Source organism: Phoca vitulina, unplaced genomic scaffold (assembly GCF_004348235.1).
Source record: "Phoca vitulina isolate PV1807 unplaced genomic scaffold, GSC_HSeal_1.0 scaffold55, whole genome shotgun sequence".
Taxonomy (NCBI): domain Eukaryota; kingdom Metazoa; phylum Chordata; class Mammalia; order Carnivora; family Phocidae; genus Phoca; species Phoca vitulina.
The window spans coordinates 651,808-672,900 of NW_022589758.1; the positions used below are offsets into that span (position 1 = coordinate 651,808).

General features: G+C 44.2%; 1 protein-coding gene across 4 annotated transcripts; it reads right to left on the minus strand.

Moving 5' to 3' along the window:
• Positions 1 to 661: 661 nt before the first annotated feature.
• GEMIN8 (gem nuclear organelle associated protein 8) lies at positions 662 to 20,153 on the minus strand. Of its 4 annotated transcripts, XR_004297633.1 has the most exons (6): positions 20,076 to 20,153; positions 16,427 to 16,507; positions 12,259 to 12,303; positions 11,241 to 11,679; positions 1,258 to 2,097; positions 662 to 1,094 (listed from the first exon to the last, which is right to left on the minus strand). XR_004297633.1 is itself a non-coding variant. In XM_032389642.1 (5 exons), the coding sequence occupies exons 2-5, from the start codon at positions 16,466 to 16,468 to the stop codon at positions 1,841 to 1,843; spliced, it is 783 nt and encodes a 260-aa protein (XP_032245533.1). In that variant the 5' UTR covers positions 16,469 to 16,507; positions 20,076 to 20,153; the 3' UTR covers positions 662 to 1,840. The 4 variants fall into 4 exon arrangements, 3 of the variants coding, with proteins under 3 accessions (XP_032245533.1, XP_032245531.1, XP_032245532.1); XM_032389642.1 differs by having other exon boundaries at positions 662 to 2,097; XM_032389640.1 differs by lacking the exons at positions 662 to 1,094; positions 1,258 to 2,097 and having other exon boundaries at positions 9,133 to 11,679.
• Positions 20,154 to 21,093: the final 940 nt, after the last annotated feature.

Sequence of the window (21,093 nt, forward strand, 5' to 3'; positions counted from 1 at the left end):
TTTTAAAGGCAGGGACTACATGTCAACGTTTCCTGAGTCTTCACCATGTGGCCAGCAGTGTGTGATTCACAGGCACTAATCCAGTGCGGTCTTCACAAGGACCCCACGTGGGGGCATCACGAACCCCCACCCGTGTGAGGAGCGTGAAGTAGCTGGCCCGCACCTGCGCTAACAAAGCCAGCAGGCCCGGGCCCGCATACTGGTTTCTCTGGGGGAAGGTATGAGAGTCCTTTGTCAAGAGAACGTTTCACTCTCAAATAGCTAAGAAGCTGCTGCAATTACAGGCTCTGGTTTGTATTTGTGCCTGAGCCATACTTATTTTCTATTTCGGTGTAGGAGTTTCACAGAAAAAAACAAGAGCTACTAAGGATTTCAAATTTTATTTATTTATTTTTTAAAAAGATTTTATTTATTCATTTGAGACACAGAGATACAGAGAGAGAGAGAGAGCATGAGCGGGGGGGGAGACAGAGGGAGAGGGAGAGGGAGAAGGAGGCTGCTGAGCCAGGAGCCCGACGTGGGGCTCGATCCCAGGACCCTGGCATCATGACCTGAGCCGAAGGCAGACGCTTAACCATCTGAGCCACCCAGGCACCCCAAGGATTTGAAATTTTAGTCCTGTGTCACCTCAAGGGAAGTTAATTCTGATTTTTGTCGGCAATACCCAAGCACAAATCACAACTCCAGGAATACAATGAGAGCTTGGAAAAATAAGCACCTGGGGCTGGTGAAAGTAATGCATTTGTCTCAGGGCAGGGGCTGAAATGTGGAGCTAAGTGTTCTTCGGGAGAAACATGTCAATACGCAATCTTTTCACCAACCTTTGATGGATGTGCTAATCTTCTCAGGTCAACATGGGCTCACCCTGGCAACATACTGTGATAACTTATTTAAAAGGCAGCTGGCTTTTATAAATGGACTGTTCCGTCAATTTTTAGATTTTCATCCTCAGAAATGTATTCCCTTCTCAAAGCAACATTCGCTATACATAGTAAGAGCTCAATCATACCTTTTCTACAACAGAGGAGACTGCAGAGGTGAGCAGGTTTGGGAATTACTGTTCTTCACTCTCAATTCTGTGTGACATTCAAGCTCTGTAGAGATAATGAGATAACAAGAAAAATGTCAAGACGGTTATTCTCATTCCATTAGAGCAGCGGGTTCGCAAACTACTGCCCTTAGGCCAAATCTGGCCCAAGGCCTGTTTTTATAAATAAAGTTTTGTTGGAACACACCCATACCCATTTGTTTACTCACCATCTACAGCTGCTTTCACGCTGCAAGGGCAGAACAGAGTAGTTGCAACAAAGACTGTGTGGCCTGCAGAGCTGAAAATATTCACTCTCTGCTCCTTTACAGGACATGCACGCTGACCTCTACATCAGAGAGAAGTGGTGTTTGTCCCACTGGGTCATTTTCAGTGGGGGCTAAAGGACTTTGAGCAGGAGAGGACATCTGACTCATTCAAGGCATGTGCGTTGAAGTTCAGTTGGGTTAAAGGCAGGACAGAAGAAAATAGAAAAAGGCAAAAAACGAGGCAGTTTCTCTAAGTGAGGACTTTAATGAAGTGAACATTATTAGTGACATCAAAAGCAAGCATAATATATATGAAATTATCATGTTAGGTCAAAAGAAAATCTTTCATGTTGGCAACAGTACATGTCTTGCTGACTTCAAGTGGCCAACGTATTACATCCAGCCCTGAGACGGGCCCCCTGGGACTTTGGTGACATGCTTATTTCTCAGTATAAGAGAAATTTCCCTGAGAAAATGCACAGAAGGAGAGATTGAGTGAATCCAAGAGGAAGGGGGTGATGGCTGGGTACCCTGCGCCGCGGGCTCAGAACTTGAGCGGAATGACCGGCCAGTACTTGGGCCGCTTCCTGTCACAGTGCTTGTCGAAGCTCAGCTGCACGGCAGCCTCCATGGCCTGGATCTTCGCGGCACTGTCCCCATACAAGCGCTTCATCTCGGCCTTGCGCCGCTCGCCAGGCCTCTCGGACGGGGGCTCCACTGAGCGGCGGGTGCTGTAGTACAGGTCGTGGTCGGCGTTCACGTAGTCGTCTAGGCGCTGGGCGTCCAGCTGCTGCTGCCGCCCTGAGAACGAACCGACACGGGGCGGGGTGGGGGGGTGAGCCCGGGGTGCGGCTGCTAGCTGCACCGCCAGGTCGGGCCTGGCTGCGCCTGCCGAGACACTCACTAGGTTCTAAGGCATCAGCCGCACACCAGTACTTGCGTGCCTAGGAAATGCACCGATCGCTTATCCGGGAGGCTAAGGCTGCCCCGCCAGACACGGCGAAAAGCCGCCAGGAAACATGTCACCCAGCACCATCAAACCTCTGCACTGAGCCCCGAATACAGCTCTGTCCCTTTCATCTATGCGGCCTGCCCACAAGCCGCCCAGCTGGGAAGGGCCGCCTGGTTTCACACACTGTACCAGGCCAGCAGGGACACAAAATGCTTCCTGCAAAGTCCAGGGTTGCAAGAAGTAATACTTCCGCCCACAAATGAGGTGCGGGGGGGGTGGGGGGGAGCCAACCCCGTGTTAGAGGTGCCGATTTTATAGTCACCTGGAAAAGAGCAAGTGCTGGTGTCTATAGAATTGCAGCCCTGATCCCCAATCCTTTCACACGGCCAAAGCACAGAGCATGCCAGGAAATGGAGTCACGTAATTCAACACCTGCCCGAGGAAACAGGGCCGAGCCAGGGCAATTCTGCCAATGGAAGGAAGACCTGACTTCTGAGCTTCCTGCTATAGTAACAGAACTGCAAGTGCGCCGATTTCCTCACGATGGGATTGGTCTTTCCCCTTCACAGCTTAGCTTCGGCTAAATTTCAAGTGATAGAGTTACCGGATTTTAATCCTACTAATTTAAATGGATTCTTGTAAAGCAAAAAATTCAGTATATTCTCCCCTGTATAGTTTTTACTGAAACAAGTCCTACTTTTATTTTTATGTATATAGAAATAACGTTAACATATCAATAAGAGAACACTGCATAAGGTAAAATTTAGCCAACCGATAGATTTTGTAAGTGACTGTCAGGAACAGAGAAACAGACAGTAGAATGCACACAGCTGTAGCTACTACTGCGACCGGGAGAAATGCTGCTGAATAAGGAGTGAAGGTGGCTATAGGGGATGAAACAATGACATACATCATTCTTTCCTTGTTTTTTTTTTTTTTTTAAAGTAGCAGAATGATAGCTTAGTGTAAAAGGGAACCCAAAAGTGAGCAGCAAGATATGTCTGTGGCTAGGCGGTCATGCTCCTAAGTTCGTTCTTCGCACGTATCCCCTTGGAGTTGGAAGGAAGGAGTTTTGGACACTTGGGAACACGATAAACGTGGATGGCCATTTCTGAGTTAGCACATCCACAGCTTCTTTCTTATACCAGGAGGTCACCTACAGATAGGCCAAATGACTGTCAAGCAAGTAAGTGCAATGTAACTGTTCCCTTATCCACAGAAGAGAGATGTAGCTGACTTCCCGTGAAATGCAGAACTGAACCAAAATACTGGCGTGATGTGCAAATGAACAGGAGGTCAATAAGCATTTGTCTCTCAGTTTTGGTCTTTTTGCCAAGTCCGAAACATCAGGATGTAAGTTGTTCAGTTCTCACGGGTGTTTAGATTGTGTACCCCCACCCTCCAAAGACCACTCCTCTGAAAGTGTGGCCTTTCCACATTAGCCAGGGACAGCAGTTCCCTTTGCCTCCTATGGGAGCCTTGGGCAGTTACCAGTACTTGGGCTCATTTCGTCGTAGGCCCAGAGGAAACCATCCCGTGGGGGTGGGTGGGTGGGCAGAGCCTGTGCATCCAGAAGACAGAGGTTCCCAGACCGCAGTCCTTTTACTCTCACATTTGTCCCAAGACTATAATCAGCCTCACCGACAGATCCAGTGACACAGCAGATGTTCAACTTCCTGTCTAAATCGGAGTCCTTGCGTTTACAAGTTTTAATAAACACTGGATCCACGCTATCTTAGCAAGTGTTGCTCTCTACCGCCGGGATATGTGAATTTAACCTTCTTACTTTTGCATCTTTCTCTTTCTTTTCCTGGTAATTTAACATGGTTCTGCTACTCTTCTGACCAAAACTATCTTAACAGGTAGGCAATCAGTATAACAATCCTACATCGAGATGTTTTCTCTTACGGTTGACATCTATCAACAAAACACTGTTCATACGAGCCAAGTGGAGCCGCTGGTCAACGTAGCCAGTGCAGCTTTCCAAGTTCACACTTGGCAGGTGCTCATGGGTTACCAACACAGGGTTTCAGCTAATGAAGCTCATTTCGTGTAAGAATAACAGAATAAAAGGCACAGGCCTCTGCTCTCAGTTGTCTTCTTGTCTCTCCTTCCTGTTCAGGTTTCCTTATGAAAATTTAAGACTCAACCCTTGTCCTCTCCCTGCCTCTCAAGAGGCTTGGAGCTTTCCTGGTTTCCAGCATGGTGGGTAGTTGCCCTAAAACACGGACCTAAGGGGCGGGAAGCCTGTCCCCTGCACTGACCGGCTAGTGCTAAAACCTGCCTGTGGAAGTCATGCATGGGGAAAGGGCACGGTTGCCTTCACCACCCCCCACAGTCCCCAGCCCCGGGAGGACACAATGCCCGACGCTAAGCAGGTGCTCAGGAAATGACTGTTGAGAGAAAGCCTGGACAGAGGCCATACATTATTTTTTGTAAACAGCTGTTTCTTCCAGATGCTGTTAGAGAAAAATGATGACAACTCAGGGATAGAGAAACAGATGCTCAAATCTCAAAAGGTGCTGGGCAGAGCTCCCCTCCCATGGGTTCCTCAGAGCCTCCATAGCAGAGAGGCTGCGGGAGATGGGGGCACCAGTGAGATGGGGTCTGATCTTGTTCCTTTATATCTGAATCACTGTGCCTCTACTTACCTAAACACTTAAAAAAAAAAAAAGTCCTAAGGCTAGACTACAAATTTGAAAGCCAGTCAGCCTAAAATCAAATGCCCTCAGACTGGCTGGACATCGGAAGCTACAGCTAGCACCTGAAAGTACTTCAGCTTATACTGACTTAGGGGACCAAGCAAACCTTAGAACAGAATATACTCATTTGAAGGCATCGCTTACTGTCTTCTATTTATTGCTTCCTTCCTCCCAATGAAGGAAAGGATTCTCAATCACTAGCAGTTTTTCTTCCTGTCAAAACTAGGTGAGGGCTCAACCAGATGGAGAATCATCTGACTGAAGCAGAGAAGTAGAACATCACACTTCAGACAGAACAGGTGCCACGTCATGGAGAAGTTGATCATTTTTTACTGAAAACAGCTGTGGGACTCAATGTTACCCAGGGCTTTTTTTCTTATAGGCTATTCAGTCATGGGAACTTGTTTTAATACAAATCAGAATATATTTTTAGATTCCAGATTTAATACAGGGCTGGAGTGGGTTGAATAGTGTGCCCTCCCCACCCCACCCCCAATTCACAACTACACGCAACCTCAGAATAGACCTTTTTTAGAAACAGGGGCTTTGCAGATGTAATTAAGGATCAAGATGGGATCATACCGGATTAGTGTGGACCCCAAACCCAATGAGCGTGTTCTTATGAGAGACAGAAAAGGACACATCGAGACACAGGGGGGAAACCGTGTAAACAAGGAGGCAGAATTGGAACTATGTCCCCACAAGCCAGTGAACGCCAGGAGCCACCAGAGGCTGGAAGAGGCAAAGCCCCAGAACCTTTGGAGGGAGTGGGTCCTGCTAACACCTTGATTTCAGACTTCTGGCTTCCAGAACTAGGAGAATAAATTTCTGTTGTTTTGGGCCACCAATTTATGGTCATTTGCTACAGCAGCCCTAGGAAACTAAGATAAAGGTTAATATGCATATAGGGCTAAAACAAGAAAACAGTAACATCCTCTGAAGGAGAAATGCTACTGGATCCCATCTGGGTTCAGGACACATAACCTTGATATTTTCCCCCTCAATCTATAAATTTACATGATGCTACTACCAGTGTGGACTTACAGTCTCCAAAGGAAAACAAAATCATGAGGAGTGACTTGGATTTTAGAAGACCTGACATAGCAGGAAAACATTCATTCAGTATTCCACAGATAATTAGCCCAAAGGCAGAACATTTTGGAAGACAAAGCACTAAGACAAATGAGTGCTGAAGAACATTATTTTTCCTCATTTTTCTAGGATTAGCATGTCTTTCTGATTGTATTCTCTGCTATGTTGCCAGAATTACTGATTTTAGCACAACCGAGCACAAGCACAGTCTGGATTTATATCACGAGTGACTCATTTCTGGCTTGTCAGCAACACACCCGGAACACAGGTGCTCGCCAGCCGGCCGGGAGCCATTTCTGCTGGGTCTTCGTCCTCACCTCCCATCCCTCTCCCCCTGACAAATGAAGTCAGTGGATAATTACTGTTTTCCCTTTTAGAATAAAAGTGCATTTCCATCCTGCCCTTCCACTTTTCTACAGCCTTTTATATGCATCTTCCCCCCGCCTGGTTTTCTGGACTTCGAGCATCTGAACTAGACGAGACACACACACACGGTGGAACTGTGCTCAGTCACAGGATGCCACGCTTTAATCCCACCCACTAAGCCACAGCGGCTCATTCAATACTGAGCTGTGCGTTGCACTATATCCTCCAGGTTTTCCACAGAGGGTGGACTGAGGGCGAACTGGATGGGGTTGCAGCTGACTGAAGGTTCGGTCCTGAAAACTGGTCTAAACCTTCCAGCTTCGGTGGACACAACATGATGGAGCAGATGTCTCCCATCAAATGTCTAAAAGCACCTCCGGGCCCTGTGGTAAGAACAGCACTTTGCACTTATCCCCTTTCTTTCTCTCTTGATCCCAATTAACCCCCTCCCTCAAAGCCTAGAGCACACTCCATTTTCCACCATTACCCCGTGAAACTTCTCTGATGGCTGAGTTCACTGGCTCTACTCATCACTGCAAAAGTACCCATGGACCAGGCCATAGATGGCTCTTCTACGTATCAGTTTTAATTTGATTTTGTTTCCTCTTCCCGACTGGGTTTAAGCTCTTTGTGAATATGTCTCTCTTTTGACCCAACGGTTACCCCCAAAACACAGGGGATAAAATCTGATTGGCTCAAGCCTGAGACAACAGTGGTGGCGTTCATTTCGGAGGGTCTTCTTCTCCACTGGGAATGATAACTTTCACTCATTTCCCCTCTAAGTACTAGGACTATAACCTTGCAGTCTCAATTGATGGTTATTTATGACTAAAACATGATACTTTTCTTAACCTAACAATAAACATTTTTCCTAAGAAATAACTGAAAACACAGCTGACCTTTAAAACTCCACAACTGTCTACTTTCCCATAAGTAATGTTACCAGTGAGGTTTTGAATAACGGAAATATCGCATTAGGAAATGACATATAACATAATCAAAAGCATGTCTGTTCCCACCACACAGAAGGAGTTCTTTATTTATCCTACTTAATTTTTTTGTTATCATTAAAATATGTTAGAGATTATCTGGAAGAGCAGTAATCACAAACAAGAACATGCTGTCCAGTATGAAAGATTTTATTCTAAGAAAAAATTAAAGACTCAGATGATGATGAATTATGTAACATATATATTCCCGTGGAAGTGAATAATACCGAAAAATCAAGTTTAGCTATATTTTTCCCTGCTAGTGGTATTTTATAAAATTCTGTGTTCTCTAGATGATCCATATTCGAAGTTGAATTTGCCTTTACTGAATAAGTAGCTTCTAGTGGTTCAAAGAGCAAAACAGAACAACTTTAACCAAGTATTCACACTACTTAGGTCCCTAATCACTACTAAAATATATCCCAACTGTGTATGTAGCTAAACTTCCATGAACATTACTAGTGAAGGTAATGGGTTGGAAAGCACGATGGGCATTCACACTGCTTACATCTGAGTTCCATCCCTCAGTGCTGCTCGAAGGAACAGTATGGAGCAGTATTCATCCTATATGCTACCAAAAGTGCTGGTGAAAAAAATAATGCCCATTGTTTTTGGTGGTACAGGGTCAGGCCCCGGCAGCTTCTAAATCTTTAGCAGTCAGATTAGACTCCTACACCACAGCATGTTCTCGCCCTTGCCAGACAATGTCCACATCTCCCAAAGACCTGATGATATTTTCAGGGCAGACCGCAGGACACAAAAGCATCGCGGAGACCCTATGACAAGCAGTTTTCAACTATGCTACAATTATACATTTACAAAGCACAAAGAAGCAGAAGCTCGATGTGTTTAGTGCTGTTATGAGTAATATGGAAGTGGGTTCATTTTTCCATGTATTTTACTATATTGTCATATCAGGCAAGAATGTCCTTGAAATGGATGAAAAGTTGTGTTAATGACTACTTTGATGAAACTGTGTTAACGACTAAACTGGATCAACACCAAAACTTTAATTCTTTTGTTTTTTAAATATTCTAAGTTAAGAATTTGAAAAGTGCAGACCAGAAATGACTTTTTTTTTGAAGCCACAGAACATCTTTTTTAAAAATAATGCAGAATCTCAATTAAGCACTAATTAACACTGACAGCATCAGAGTAAAATCAGTATATGGTTAATAATCCACACTAAAAGATGAGTAATTAGCAACTCACCATAACAACTAACATTTCTTGGGCACGGACTTCGTACCAAGCATGGTTCTCTAACTTATCTTTTATTATCTCATCAAATCTTCATAATTACCACTCCATTAATTAGGACCCCCTTCCCCAGGTGAGGTGACTGAGGCACAGACTGATTAGGGTAGGTGACCCACAAGCTAAGAACCTCTGGCTGATAAGTGGTGGAGGCGGGCGGGACTCTGTGACGGGAGCGGTTCTGCCACAGCTCGCTTGGTATAATGTTACAAATAATGATGTATATATTGAAGAATGAGGTTAAAGATGAAGGCTGTATGGGTTTTCACAAAATTCCCTTTTTTATTGGTTTGCTGTCTAGATCATGGTAAAACAAGTATGTACCAGTTTCTTCAAAGGGATGGCAAGACCTGTGCAGTTCACTTCATGTCCCACTCACAGACTGCATTTGGGACAAAGAAAATTCTCACAGGGGGATTGTATTAGTTTCCTAGGGCTGCTGTAACAAAGCACCACAAACTGGGTGGCTTAGCATAACAGAAATTTCTCATCTCACAGGTCTGGAGGCCAGAAGTGTGAGATCAAGGTGTGGGCAGGGCCGTGCCCCCTCTCAAAGCGCTAGGGAAGATCAGGTCCAGGCCTCTCTCCTAGTTTCCAGTGGCAGAACTCCAGTCTTCACATGGCCTTCTTCTTGGGTGCATGTCTACCTTTGTGTGCAAATGTTTCCTTTTATAAGGACACTAGTCATACTGGATTAGGGCCCACCCTAAGGACCTCATTTTAACTTGATTACCTCTGTGAAGACTCCATGTCCATATAAGGTCACATCCTGAGGTTGGAGGGGGGGAAGGTTAGGACTCCAACGAATATTTTTTTTTAGGGAAGAAAATTCAACCCACAACAGTGATGATAACAGTGCAATCTGGAGCCTTGAAGTCAACTCAGCAGATTTGGGAATAATATAAAACAAAATATGAAGTTCATCAAGTTTATAAAGCATTCAAAGCCTAACTCACTTTGTAAAATGCCCCACACAAGCAAAGCAAATTTATCACTTTCTGGGATATTTGAAAACCTCTGATTTAAGGCTCATAATTAATACTGAAATCATTCACTCATTCAAAACAGTATTAAGTGCCAGGCATGACTTAGCAGGTAATTTTTATGATTTTTTTTTTTTTTTTAAACTTACCTAGAATTCTACCTGACCAAGGCAAGAGGAGGAACAGGGATGGTTCTTAGCCATATCTGTAACTGAACTGCTGACGTTGGAAAGACACATTTTGTTACTTTATTTTCATTTTCATCACATCTATTTTTTATTGAGTAACTATATATCAAGTTATTTTACATTAGCAGATAATTCAAAATGGCCTTTTGGATGACTGGGGTTTGCTTCCATCCCTAATTAGAGCTGCTCTCATAAAAGTATCCATCTCTGGTGGGAAAAACACGTTATTCTACCCTATGGTAAGGACAAAAGAAAGAAACCCCACATCCATCATATTTTTTCAAAAGCTATAAAAAATGGCATTCCAACCAAATGTGGACATGCTTGAACACCTCCTCTCCTTCATCGTTGTAAACTTTTAAGACACTAAAGGGCACGATACTTCATACAAAGCCCACTGCTCAGTTCCTGGTACCCCATGGGGATCGATAAGCCCATCATCAGGAAAACACAGATCAAAGATGGAACCAAAACTTGCCCATCCCCAGACTTCTATGTTTCTGTTTATTTATCTTGTTTGTTTCTATTTATTAAAAAAATCCTAAGTAAAATATCATATAATTAGAACTCAATAAAAACAATATTGAGACTACATACTGGTTACAAGGAGAAAAACATTTGTGTATCTATTTGAGACACTTCAAATGTAAACAGTCTGGTGAATTTTCATAGTAAGGAGAGCACAACAAGCAGTTCTTGTTCTTTGTAGCAACTTGGTAAGAACTCAAAAAAAGGAAATTCCTGCTTTGCTTCTCTAACCCTAAGAGCAGACTGCTTCGACATGGGATCAAACCAGAAAGGTTCGAGTCCTAGACATTTTCTGACTGTTTAGGTTCACGCTGACCTCTACTCTGAATGGTGCTTAATAATTAAGACCTGGTAGCTCACTAGCACCAGGGAAGTCTCAGAGCCGTGTACCAGTGAGGTGACAGCAGTAAGTTAAAAACCTAGCAGTCTCAGGGACAAATCCTAATCCCTAAGTTTGTGCTAGAGGAAGCATCACAGGAATTGGGAGTCAGACAGACCTTGATTTGAATCCCACCAGCTGATTACTAGTTGTGTACCATGGAATTAGTCAATCAACCTTCTGAAGGGTCGCCTGCCTCATTTGCGAAATGGGTGGAATGCCCTCGAGGGGCTGGGGTGTAGATTAGGGAACACAGGCACACCCCTGTGCACACTGCCCCCACCCCCCACCTGCTGTCTGATACTCAGCAGATGGCAGAGGTACCACTGGCACAAGCTTTGTTCTAAAGCTAAAAAAAAGGCCTGTATTAAAATGCCTCTGGAAACTGCCAGAGCTGAGGTGGGACTGGATGTGGAATGTGAGGAAGTTATAAAATAACTTAAGGGAAGAAGACAATGCACAAGGCAGGGCCAGCAAAGGAAGCGCGCGGGGCCGGGTGCACACTTACGGCGCTCCTCCCTGTGCCTCTCGGTCTGGGCGAAGTACTGGCGCAGCTCCTCCGTGATCTCCATGTTGCTCAGGTCGCACTCCACGCCCCCGTCTGACTCGGACTCCGCCTCCTCCGCGGCGGGCCCAGCTCGGCGTTCTCTCGGGCGGGCTGGGGGATGCTGCCCAGACCTTCTGGAATGTGCAGAACCGCAGTGCGAGTCCGTGGAAGCCGGGACGTGGTCACGAGAGGGCCGAGGAGATTTGGCCTTGTTAGTGTAAGAGCTCTGGGGAAGAGCTGCAGGAGGGAAGGACCACGGGCAACTGAAATACGATTCCACAGCCTTCCTGTAGGCACTATGGTGGCTTCGCATCCAGGCCATCGCCTGATGATAATGTCGCCAGTATCTTGCATATACTGGATGAAAAGACCAAGGCTCAGTAGCTTTCCAGGATGCCACCTACAGAATAAAGGGAGGTGGAGGCTAGATACCACACAGTTCTTCCTCAAGAGAACCCTCAAATATTTGACTAAACAACACGTATCTACTGAGTATCTTCTATATACCGACTACATCAGGATGCTACTACTGGGCCAAAGAGGACACAGGACAGGTCCATGCCCACAACGGACACCAAGTACATGTGCATGAGGTACGCACAGGACTTAGTTTAAGGTTATGGCCACGGTAAAGTGGGGACAGAGGCTAATAATTATCATTTTTAGATAAGATGTAGGGAGAGATACTGACGTCAACCATCTTGGCCCCCTCTACCCACTGTAACTAAACGACTAGTTCCAAGAACCACATGGACTAATGTTTTCTGGTCCCTCCCTCACTACCCCCTTAACATCTGCTGGTCTGGCCCACTCCTCAGTGCCTGGACAAAAGCTGTCTAGCAACCTACCCAGTGGTGCGTTTACTTTTAGCTTTTGGATGTATTTGTTTCTTTGGTCTTCTCCATCATGGAATGAGAATACCAAGACTCTAAAGGCTAAAATTTACCCTTTCCTCATGAGTTAAAAAAGAAAATCTTACCTCTGCTGCCATCTCTGATTGTGGACGTCCAAATGGGCACTGAGACTAGGAAAGAACAACCACAGTGCAAACATCTGGTCAGTACACGTGGGTGATATTTGTGGCTACCTCACGGTTTACAGAGCAGCTCCTCAGAGGCTGCCTCTTCCAAGTACCATGCCTGATCTTCATGCAACATATACTATAGGGCCCTGGCACCTGGGGAGGGATCCCCTTAAGTATGATTAAGTGGCTCAAAGGACACTGCATTTTTCAAATATTTGTTTACCTATTGAAAGTAGACTGGAAAGAACCATAGTTAGTAGCTAGTACCTGTATAAAAAATATTAATATAGAACATGAACTAAAAATATACAACTATTACTTAATTTATTAATCCTTAACTCATGCCGATGCCTATTTAAATTAACCCTAGATGTCCCCACGGCTTGAACAGAATACATCTTGCCGACTCACTGGAAATCATTGTTGGGTCTTGCCTCAGATCTGGGACTTGGAGAAGCCTCTCCAAATGAGATCTCTCTCCAGCCTGGGTTGTGCCCTGGGCTTTAAGCCCCCAGATGAGCCTTGTTTTGGTTTGGATTGTAGTAAGCATCTCTCAGCCGTGTGTGACACCACACTCTCCCTGCCTAACCACTCTGCGTCTTTGCAGGAGAAACTGTTTCATGGAGACTCTCCACCAAGTGCCTGCATAGAACGCCTTTGCTCAAGAGCCTTGCTCGGCCAGGATTTACCCCTTTCTCCCCTACCTACCAGCTTGTGATTTATCGATATGGCAGAAAATACCTAAAGGTAAAGTTTAATCTGCAGCTGTACCTTCTATGAACTATTTAAAACGATTTTTTCTCCTTCCTGGTCAGGACTTCAGAGCTACTAAAATGCCAGCATACATCAGAATGTACTTTAAAAAAAAAAAAAGTTAAACAAAATATCCTGGGGTATCTGGCTGGCTCAGTCGGTAGAGCATGCAACTCTTGATCTCAGGGTCATGGGTTCAAACTCCACACTGGGTGTAGAGATTACTTAAAAAAAAAAAAAGATTTTAAATTAAAATTAAAAAAAAAAAACACCCAAAAGTAATACCTAAAATGCACAAGAAATGAAGCATCTGTGAGATGAAACCACTAACACAATGTAATGCTGAGCAAACAGCTACTTGGGTTTTGAAACTCTGGGAAATCAGATACCAAAGGAGGCCTGTTTTTCCTCCTTCACTTAGAGGGCAGAATTTAAAAATCTCTAAGCCTTAAGAAATAAACTTGACTTATTTTGTAATCTCTATCAGATGTTTTGCTATGGTTAATGTGGAAAACTGAGATGTTAAATTGACCACATCTTTTAAGATTTAGCCTGAAGAGAACCATTCACTTTCTTTTAAAATATAACAGGCTTTCCAATAGGCTATTTCTAAGAGGTTTGACCCGATCTTCTGTAAATTTATCTTAAACACAGCCCACACTTCCTGTTCCCTGTTCTAAATTCAGGAATACACACACATGCAGTGAATGTAAACTGGAAAAAAGCCAACCAATGCAGTGAAAATATAAGTGTAAATTAAGTTCACATTACTTTAAAACTGTAATTTAAAGGTTTAAAACGTGAGCAATTATCTGAAAACCTGGCTAACTGCCTATGTGCTTTACAAGCTACTGAAGAAATATAAAAGTCAATACAATTAAGGGGTTAACCACCCAGAGAAGTAACACTAACACAAATGAAATTACAGTAGAAATCAGTACATACTTGAGTGCTAAACTGTAAGGTGCAGCCTGGAAGTGGCTAATTCATTCCAGCCCGGTTTCGTATTTGTATCACCGAAATCTGAGTATTTTTCTGAGAGCTTGCAGCACATAATGCCTTTAAAGTGAACACCATGTGTGTCTTAATCAAATTTGTTTTAGAGATTAACAAGTAGCATAAGAATTAAATTTGAAAAGTCTAGGAGGCATCTGCATGTGTTCTGGAAATTAAGAGTTTTGAATCTAGACTTTGATGCCTCATAAAACGTACTTAGAACCAGATCAATGTAAATATTAAGTATCCTGAACTGGGAAGTCTGGATTCAGCCTCAAATATGCCATAAACATTATTGTAATTTAACACTACTGCAGACCTTCGGAAATCCTGTTTTTATTTATAACTGGGAAAATCCTGCCTGGCTTTAAAAGTAATAGTACCAGTATTGTGAAAATGTACAAGATGGCTTATGAGAGGTTCCACTTTGCAGAGCTAAAAGTGTAGGCATGCGCGATCAAGTAGATAACTGTTTAAGAGGCTCCAGCGTAATTCATCACGTTCACCAGGCTGCTCGAATGTAAATGGCTATGATTAAAAGGGGGCATGCAGAGTTAATTTGAGGAGAGGCTACTTATTTATGCCTTTGATTTCGACAAATAATTTGCTAGAAGGGCTGCCATGTTACACTGTCTCAGAGATCACGCAAGGCAATGCCCTAAGCGCTTCTGCAAGAGGAAGCCAGGACAGTGGGCTGAGATGGCTGAAGCAAGCCGATGCCAGGGTTTGGAGCACAAGCAGCTCTGATTCAGCCTGGTGCGCCAGTGCCCTATGAAGTAGACCAACTAGTCGGCTAAGGCACTGGCCTCTTTCAGGACCCAGGCCATTAAGGAAAGCTGAATTTATCTTAATGATGGAATAGGGGCATCTTTGACATCGATTTTATTCTGATAGTGCTTTCCTGTTTTGGCCGCTGGGACACTTACGATCAAATCTGCTGCCATTCTCTGGCAAGTTAAGAGTCCTGGAGCTGTGTGTCGCATATGCTCATTCACCCCTGGCTTTATTATTCTTCCTCCCCAAATTCCAAAACCTATGTATCATATTCTTTTACATTTTAAGTATTGGAAGATTCCTAAAATCCTACAGATATTCAATTAAAAGTAATTCCTGAGAATGAATGACAAATTAAGTAAACTCTCAGAAATCAAATGAAAGAAGGCCTAGAAAAATATGTCTAAAGGAGTAGCAGCTTACACACAGCTTTATAATTACTGGCTTCTCTTTCCAGCATTACTCTTGGTACTTAATGCCAGCAAAATTTTTCTGTAAAGGGTCAAACAGTAAACATTTTGGGCTTGTGGGCTACATACAGTCTCTGTCACACATTCTTCATTTTCTTTAAATTTAAAAACAATCTGGGGCGCCTGGGTGGCTCAGTCGGTTAAGTGGCTGTATTCAGATCAGATCATGATCTCAGGGTCCTTGGATCGAGCCCCGCATTGGGCTCCCTGCTCAGTGGGGAGTCTGCTTCTCCCTCTCCCTCTGCCTGTTGCTCCCCGGCTCGTGCTTTCTCTCTCAAATAAATATCTTTACAAATAAATAAATAAATTTAAAAACAACCTTTTGACAATGTAAACACCATTCTTAGCTCCCAGGCAGTAACAAAAACAAGCTGTGGGCCATCCTTGGCCAGTCCCTATTTCATGTGAATACATTATTCAGCTGCACTGACTCTGCTTTCAGTACGCAGGGGGCTCTCATTGTTGCTCACTCTCCACTTGGCAAACCATGGAGGAACTTTGTGATTCTCACTCGTCTCATAAATGATTAGGCTTGGAGTAAGCCTAGTGGAAGCAAGACAACTGTGATGATGACCACCAGCAATCTTGGTGACCAGTTCCTAATATCTGGGACAAAAGAATTGTCTCCATGACTAAATAAGGAAATTGGACCATTTCTTAAAGATCTACATAGATATTTAAAGACTTAATTAAAAAAAAACCAAACTCCTGCAATCAATTGGGCTTAGAATACACGTGTAGTGCCATGATTTCTGACGGAGACCCTACTAGCTGCCATGGGCTGGACAGCAACCCAACAAGGATGGGGAGCAGGAGAGAGCTCCCAGAGTCTCTTCCCTGGAAGAAGGAATACAAATCCCTTCCTGCTAAGTGCATCAGTTAGCTCCTAAGGGAAGGTGAGAACCTCCTCTAAGAATGGGTCCTGTGAACTTTTTCAAACCGGCTACTCTTTCCACACAGAGAACTTTAGGACCTAAAAAAAATGCCTGGGTTTCTGAAAAGCCAACATGAAACTAATTCTAGACATTAAAGCAACACTTTCAGCCACCAGTTCAAAGAGAAGCAAGCTTATGGTTACAGCAGATTTAGATGCCTTTCAAAGGTCTTTAATTTTATCTTTCATTCGCCACCTCTTTGGGAGTGTCTCCTACTCTTGCGGCACACGTCTTCATGGACTGAAAAGCAGCTTTCCTCCTAATGGGATGGCGGAGCTGAAAGAAAAGAGGATGGCAATGTCAGGGCAGGCTGGGACCCACAGTTCACCAAAACGGCAGCCCTCCCCGGCGAGCACAATGGCATAATAGTCACTACCCAGCTGAGCCCGGGCGGGCACAGAGACCGAATTCATTGTCTGTCCTCAACCACCAGAGAAGGAAGGAAAAAAACAGCGCTGAGGTCATTCAGGAAACACTGCCGAGGCCCGGGGCCCACAGGCAAGACAGTGCTCTGGGTCTTGAATTTCCCATATATTTTCCCATGTAGCCTTTCTTAAAAAACACACGCATTCTTCAATGAATCTGCTTATCCTGGAAATGTATTTTTAAATGCATAAATATACATGAGGAATAACAGACAAGAGCTTTGTCATTTTCAATGGAAAAAATCCAACTATTTCCATCAAGTTATTAAAAAATTCCACAAGTAATATGGCTTTGTTGAAAGGTAGTGAGAGCGTACGTATTCTTTTTACTGCGTATTTCTATTCCTGTAAATATAGGATCTAGGATGTGTCATCGCAACCAATAAAATAAAAACACAAATTCCCCTCAAACAATAATGTACACTCCGCAACCGGATTTTCCTCTCTATCCTCCTTTTCCAGCAGAATTCTGAAAATTAAATACAGGAAAACTCACCTGCTTTCATTTTTGCATAGAAACACACTGGAGGTCACTCATTAAGTTATGCTGGCTAAAGCCCCTAAAGTCAAACCTTTCCGATAAGGCTCCCAGTGATTTGGTTCTCTGAACCAAACACATAATTTGGAGGATCTAATTTAGGCCTTCGGTATATGTTTCAGGGTAGAAGGGGGTCTGCTGGAAATTGCTCAAAATAAATGAAGGTACAATGAGAAATGAAAATTACATGAATTGAGTCATGTGGGGTTCTAAGAAATTTCTGTATATGTAGTAATAACCCTATCAGAGAAGATGTCTTCCAATAATGCATACACCAGTAGGAATTTCCTCAACTAAGATAATAAAAGGTTTTCTGACAGCATTGCTTCCGGCCCACCACCCCCGGCTGCCTGATGGCAGTTTCAACTGGCTTGAGGCACTCATGGGCTCCCTCCTGTGGCTTAGCATGGTCCCTGCTGGGTAATGTGGACAAAGATGGCTCAAGACTGAATGCCCTCCCACCCTCAGGAGTCCAGGCTCTGTCTTATGGCCAGACACAGGCCTCCCACAAGGGCACATACTACCCAGTTCAGAGAGCCCGCACCTCCCTGTCTACAACAACCATCGTTAAAGCTGATGGGCGAGGGAGCCAAAAAAGTTTTATTTCCTTTTCATTCCTTCAACCCCAAACTCTCTTCCGGACGTTGCAGTTAGAATGTCACAAAGGAAGGCCCAGCATGGGGAAGGAGGAAGAATGAAAGGACATAATTAAGCGTTCCTCTCTTTTTTTTTTTTTAAACACAAATAACTTTCCACCCACAGAACGGCATTGTTTGTCAGCAGAGTGATGGATTTGTGAGTGGATTTATTTGCAAGTTCACCAAATCCCCATGTGCCTAAAGTCAAAATCTTAAGTGAAATATGAGGCCACTCAAAAACAAAGTGGACCCTCTGACTTACGAACACAACAGGCAATGGGAGAGTTGAAAACGGGGATAACAAAGAAGGACATAATAGTAATACAACTCAAACGAGGAAACAGTTAAGTTCAATTCACTGCAAGTTTATCGCTCACAAAGCAAAACCTAGTGTGACTGTAAAGGACTAAGGGTGAAACAGGCAGGTTATGCAAGCTCAGAGCCTATCAGCAAAAACCATGACTAGTTTAAAGTGGTTAAGCCCACCAGTAGATTTCAGGAGCTTTATTTCAAGTTTACTTCTATAAACACATACATGGTAATTCCATTTAATCACTGTGTTTTCTGAATTTATACGGCACTCACTACATCCCACTCATTTAATCAATTACTTGTAGGCATGGATTCTGCAATCTATTTCTTTTAAATTTCCTATTTTCCTTCCAGCATAAAAACCATAGCTATATTTTCCTGCCTTTGGATGCTGGTGAGATTGTTGTTTCCTGATAATAGTCTCTCCTCCTCCTTCTACCCTCCCTAAATAAACTGTATAGCTAGTCACTCAAGTAACCGTACAGCTCCAGATCTTTTTGGAAAGCAGACGTTTAAATACATTAATATGTTTTCAAAACTATTTTTAATTCATCTGATATTTGATCAACCACAGTTACGCTCTTTTTTCACTTGTCCAACTGTTTTAATTTCCTATTGGAGAGAAGGGGTCCAAGAGTTCTGTACCCAGTTTGTAATCTCTCCAGCCTCCACTCTGGCCTTAATTGTAGTTTTCCCCCATCCTTCTTATCTCACCCCACCCTTAAATGCTGGATCCTAAAACCCAAAATAATCCGTCACCATCTGTAAAACAGTTTTAGAATGAAAATTTCTCTCTGGAGCTTTAGTTTATATACTTTCCCAGCCCAGCAATGAACACAGAGGAGATCTGTATACCTTACTGTGAACCTGTCTTCAGTTACTATCCCAAGTCACTAACCAATTTACTATCCCAAGTCACTAAACAATGATAGTAACCAAGTTACTACCCCAAGTCACTAACCAATGATCTTTAAAAATATATGGTATCTCTTGTCATTGCCATCCCAAAGGGGCTGTTATAAACTGTATTTGCAAATGTTATCTCCACCCCACAATTCATGGAAATCCTGAGAGTAACTAAGCCCAGAAGTGTTATTAATCTTTGGTCTAGACTTTCTAGTAATGTTCTGACTTAAGGTGCAAAACAGCTGAATACAAAACCTAGCCTATGAAACAACTTTAAAAATCATTCTTGAAAAAGATAAGATTGTTCAGAACCATCTGATCTGTACTAAGGAACTCCCAAGATTTCAGAGCTAAAAGGTACTTCGTTGGTCCCTGTTCAACTCCACTTAATTACTGAGGAAGTGGGCAAAGACCTTCTCCACCTCCACGGGTAAGGCGCATAAAAGACCACAGGTGCCAAATGTTCTCTAGATAATTTCCACCAAAATTTCTGACCTCCCACAGAAGTCAAAGTGGGAGGGAAAAGAATGAAAACCCCAAGTTTTGAGTAGACGGGCCAATATTCCAGACATCCCTCCAAGGATGAGGCTGCTCTGGGCGACGTGCTGTTCAGGTACTGGGCTGTATGGCCTAAGTCAGAATTCATCCAGACTTAGCTTAACACAGTGTTACTCAGCACCTCAGAATCACGTGGGGGAGGGGGGAGTTTAATAAAAATACCGATGCCTGGGTCCTACTTCTAGAAATTCGAATTTAATTGGTCTGGAATGGGCCCCCGGGCATCAGAATTCTCAAAAGTCATCCAGTGATTCCGAAGCACGGCGGCTGAGAGTCTCTGGAACCAGTCCCCTGTCACAATTAACCAGCAATGATTTAGGAATCTCACGGGCCCCGCGGGATGAGGCTAATTACGACAACGTGACAGGGAAGCCCTCGGCTCTCCCGGCATCTGCGGAAGCCAGGCTCCGGGGCCTCCAGGCTCCTCCCTCACTCCCCAAAGGAAACCCAGCCGTCCCCGGAGTCACCTCGTGGGCTCGTTGCTCGCGGATCTCGGGCGGTGGGCGAGCAGGGGCCTATTTCCTGTGAGGAGACAGAAGGGGCGCGGGAGGGAGGGGCTGTTGCCCGGGAGACCAGAAATGCACTTCCGGCGAGGATCACGTGACATGCGCGCCGGAAGTCCGCGCACGGCGCCGCTGACGCCACGTCCGCTCCGCGTTCTGAGCCACGTGTGCGTGGGGAAACTGTCGTGAGATGAGGCTCCGCCTTCCGGGGCGGAGCGTAGGGAAAGGCTGGAGGAGAGTGATGGGCCACAGGTCCGGGCGCGACTGCGGCGCCTTGGCGCCGGGTCTCCACCTGTATCTCGGGTGACGGGTCTGGCGCGGCGGGAAGACGAGGGTTGTTTCTGCACCGCCCTCGTCCCTGGGCCAGTTCCTTGACTGTCGACTTTTCACCCTTCTCTCAGCTCTCTTATCTTCCTCCTCTATTTCTTTAGTTAGCCTTTTCTTTCTTTTTTTTTTTTTAAACTGGCAAGGCTAGAGGTCGTGGCCCAGGAGGACACGCCCAGGCTTTGGAGATAGCGTTTAGTTTATTAACCTCGCGAGCCTCGGGTTCTCGCCCGTAAGATGTGAATAATCCCTAGTGCAGTGCCTGGTGCGATGTAGCCGACCAACGTTAGTACCTATTAACATTATTTGTATTGCAGGCATTATCAGCAACACTTGCCCTGTTAGCATCACAGAGGATTCGTTAATAACCAAGCAAAATCCACCGAAGTCTAAGTGGCATATCCTTTCGGGGGTAATAATTTGGCAAACAGCGGCAAGAGCCCTAAAAAGGGCATACTTTTGTCTTAGAATTTTCACTTCTGGGAATTCATTCCAAGGAAAAGCAGACGTTAAACCGGATGTTCATTGCAGAATTATTTTTAAAAGTGAAAACGAAAAAACAAGTGCTTAATAAGAGCAAGTGGCTAAGTCAATTAGGCTCTACCCGTGGCGTGAATATTACTACGTATTCCTATATTACAGAAGAATCAAACTGTAT

Bases quoted from the DNA above. Each gene is read 5' to 3' on its own strand.
- GEMIN8 (XM_032389640.1), bottom strand. From the start codon at position 16,468: ATGAAGACGTGTGCCGCAAGAGTAGGAGACACTCCCAAAGAG. The intron at 12,304-16,426 runs GTGGCGAATGAA...GTTCTTTCCTAG, and splicing joins TAGGAGACACTCCCAAAGAG to TCTCAGTGCCCATTTGGACG. The intron at 11,680-12,258 runs GTAAGATTTTCT...TTTATTCTGTAG, and splicing joins AATCAGAGATGGCAGCAGAG to GTGGCATCCTGGAAAGCTAC.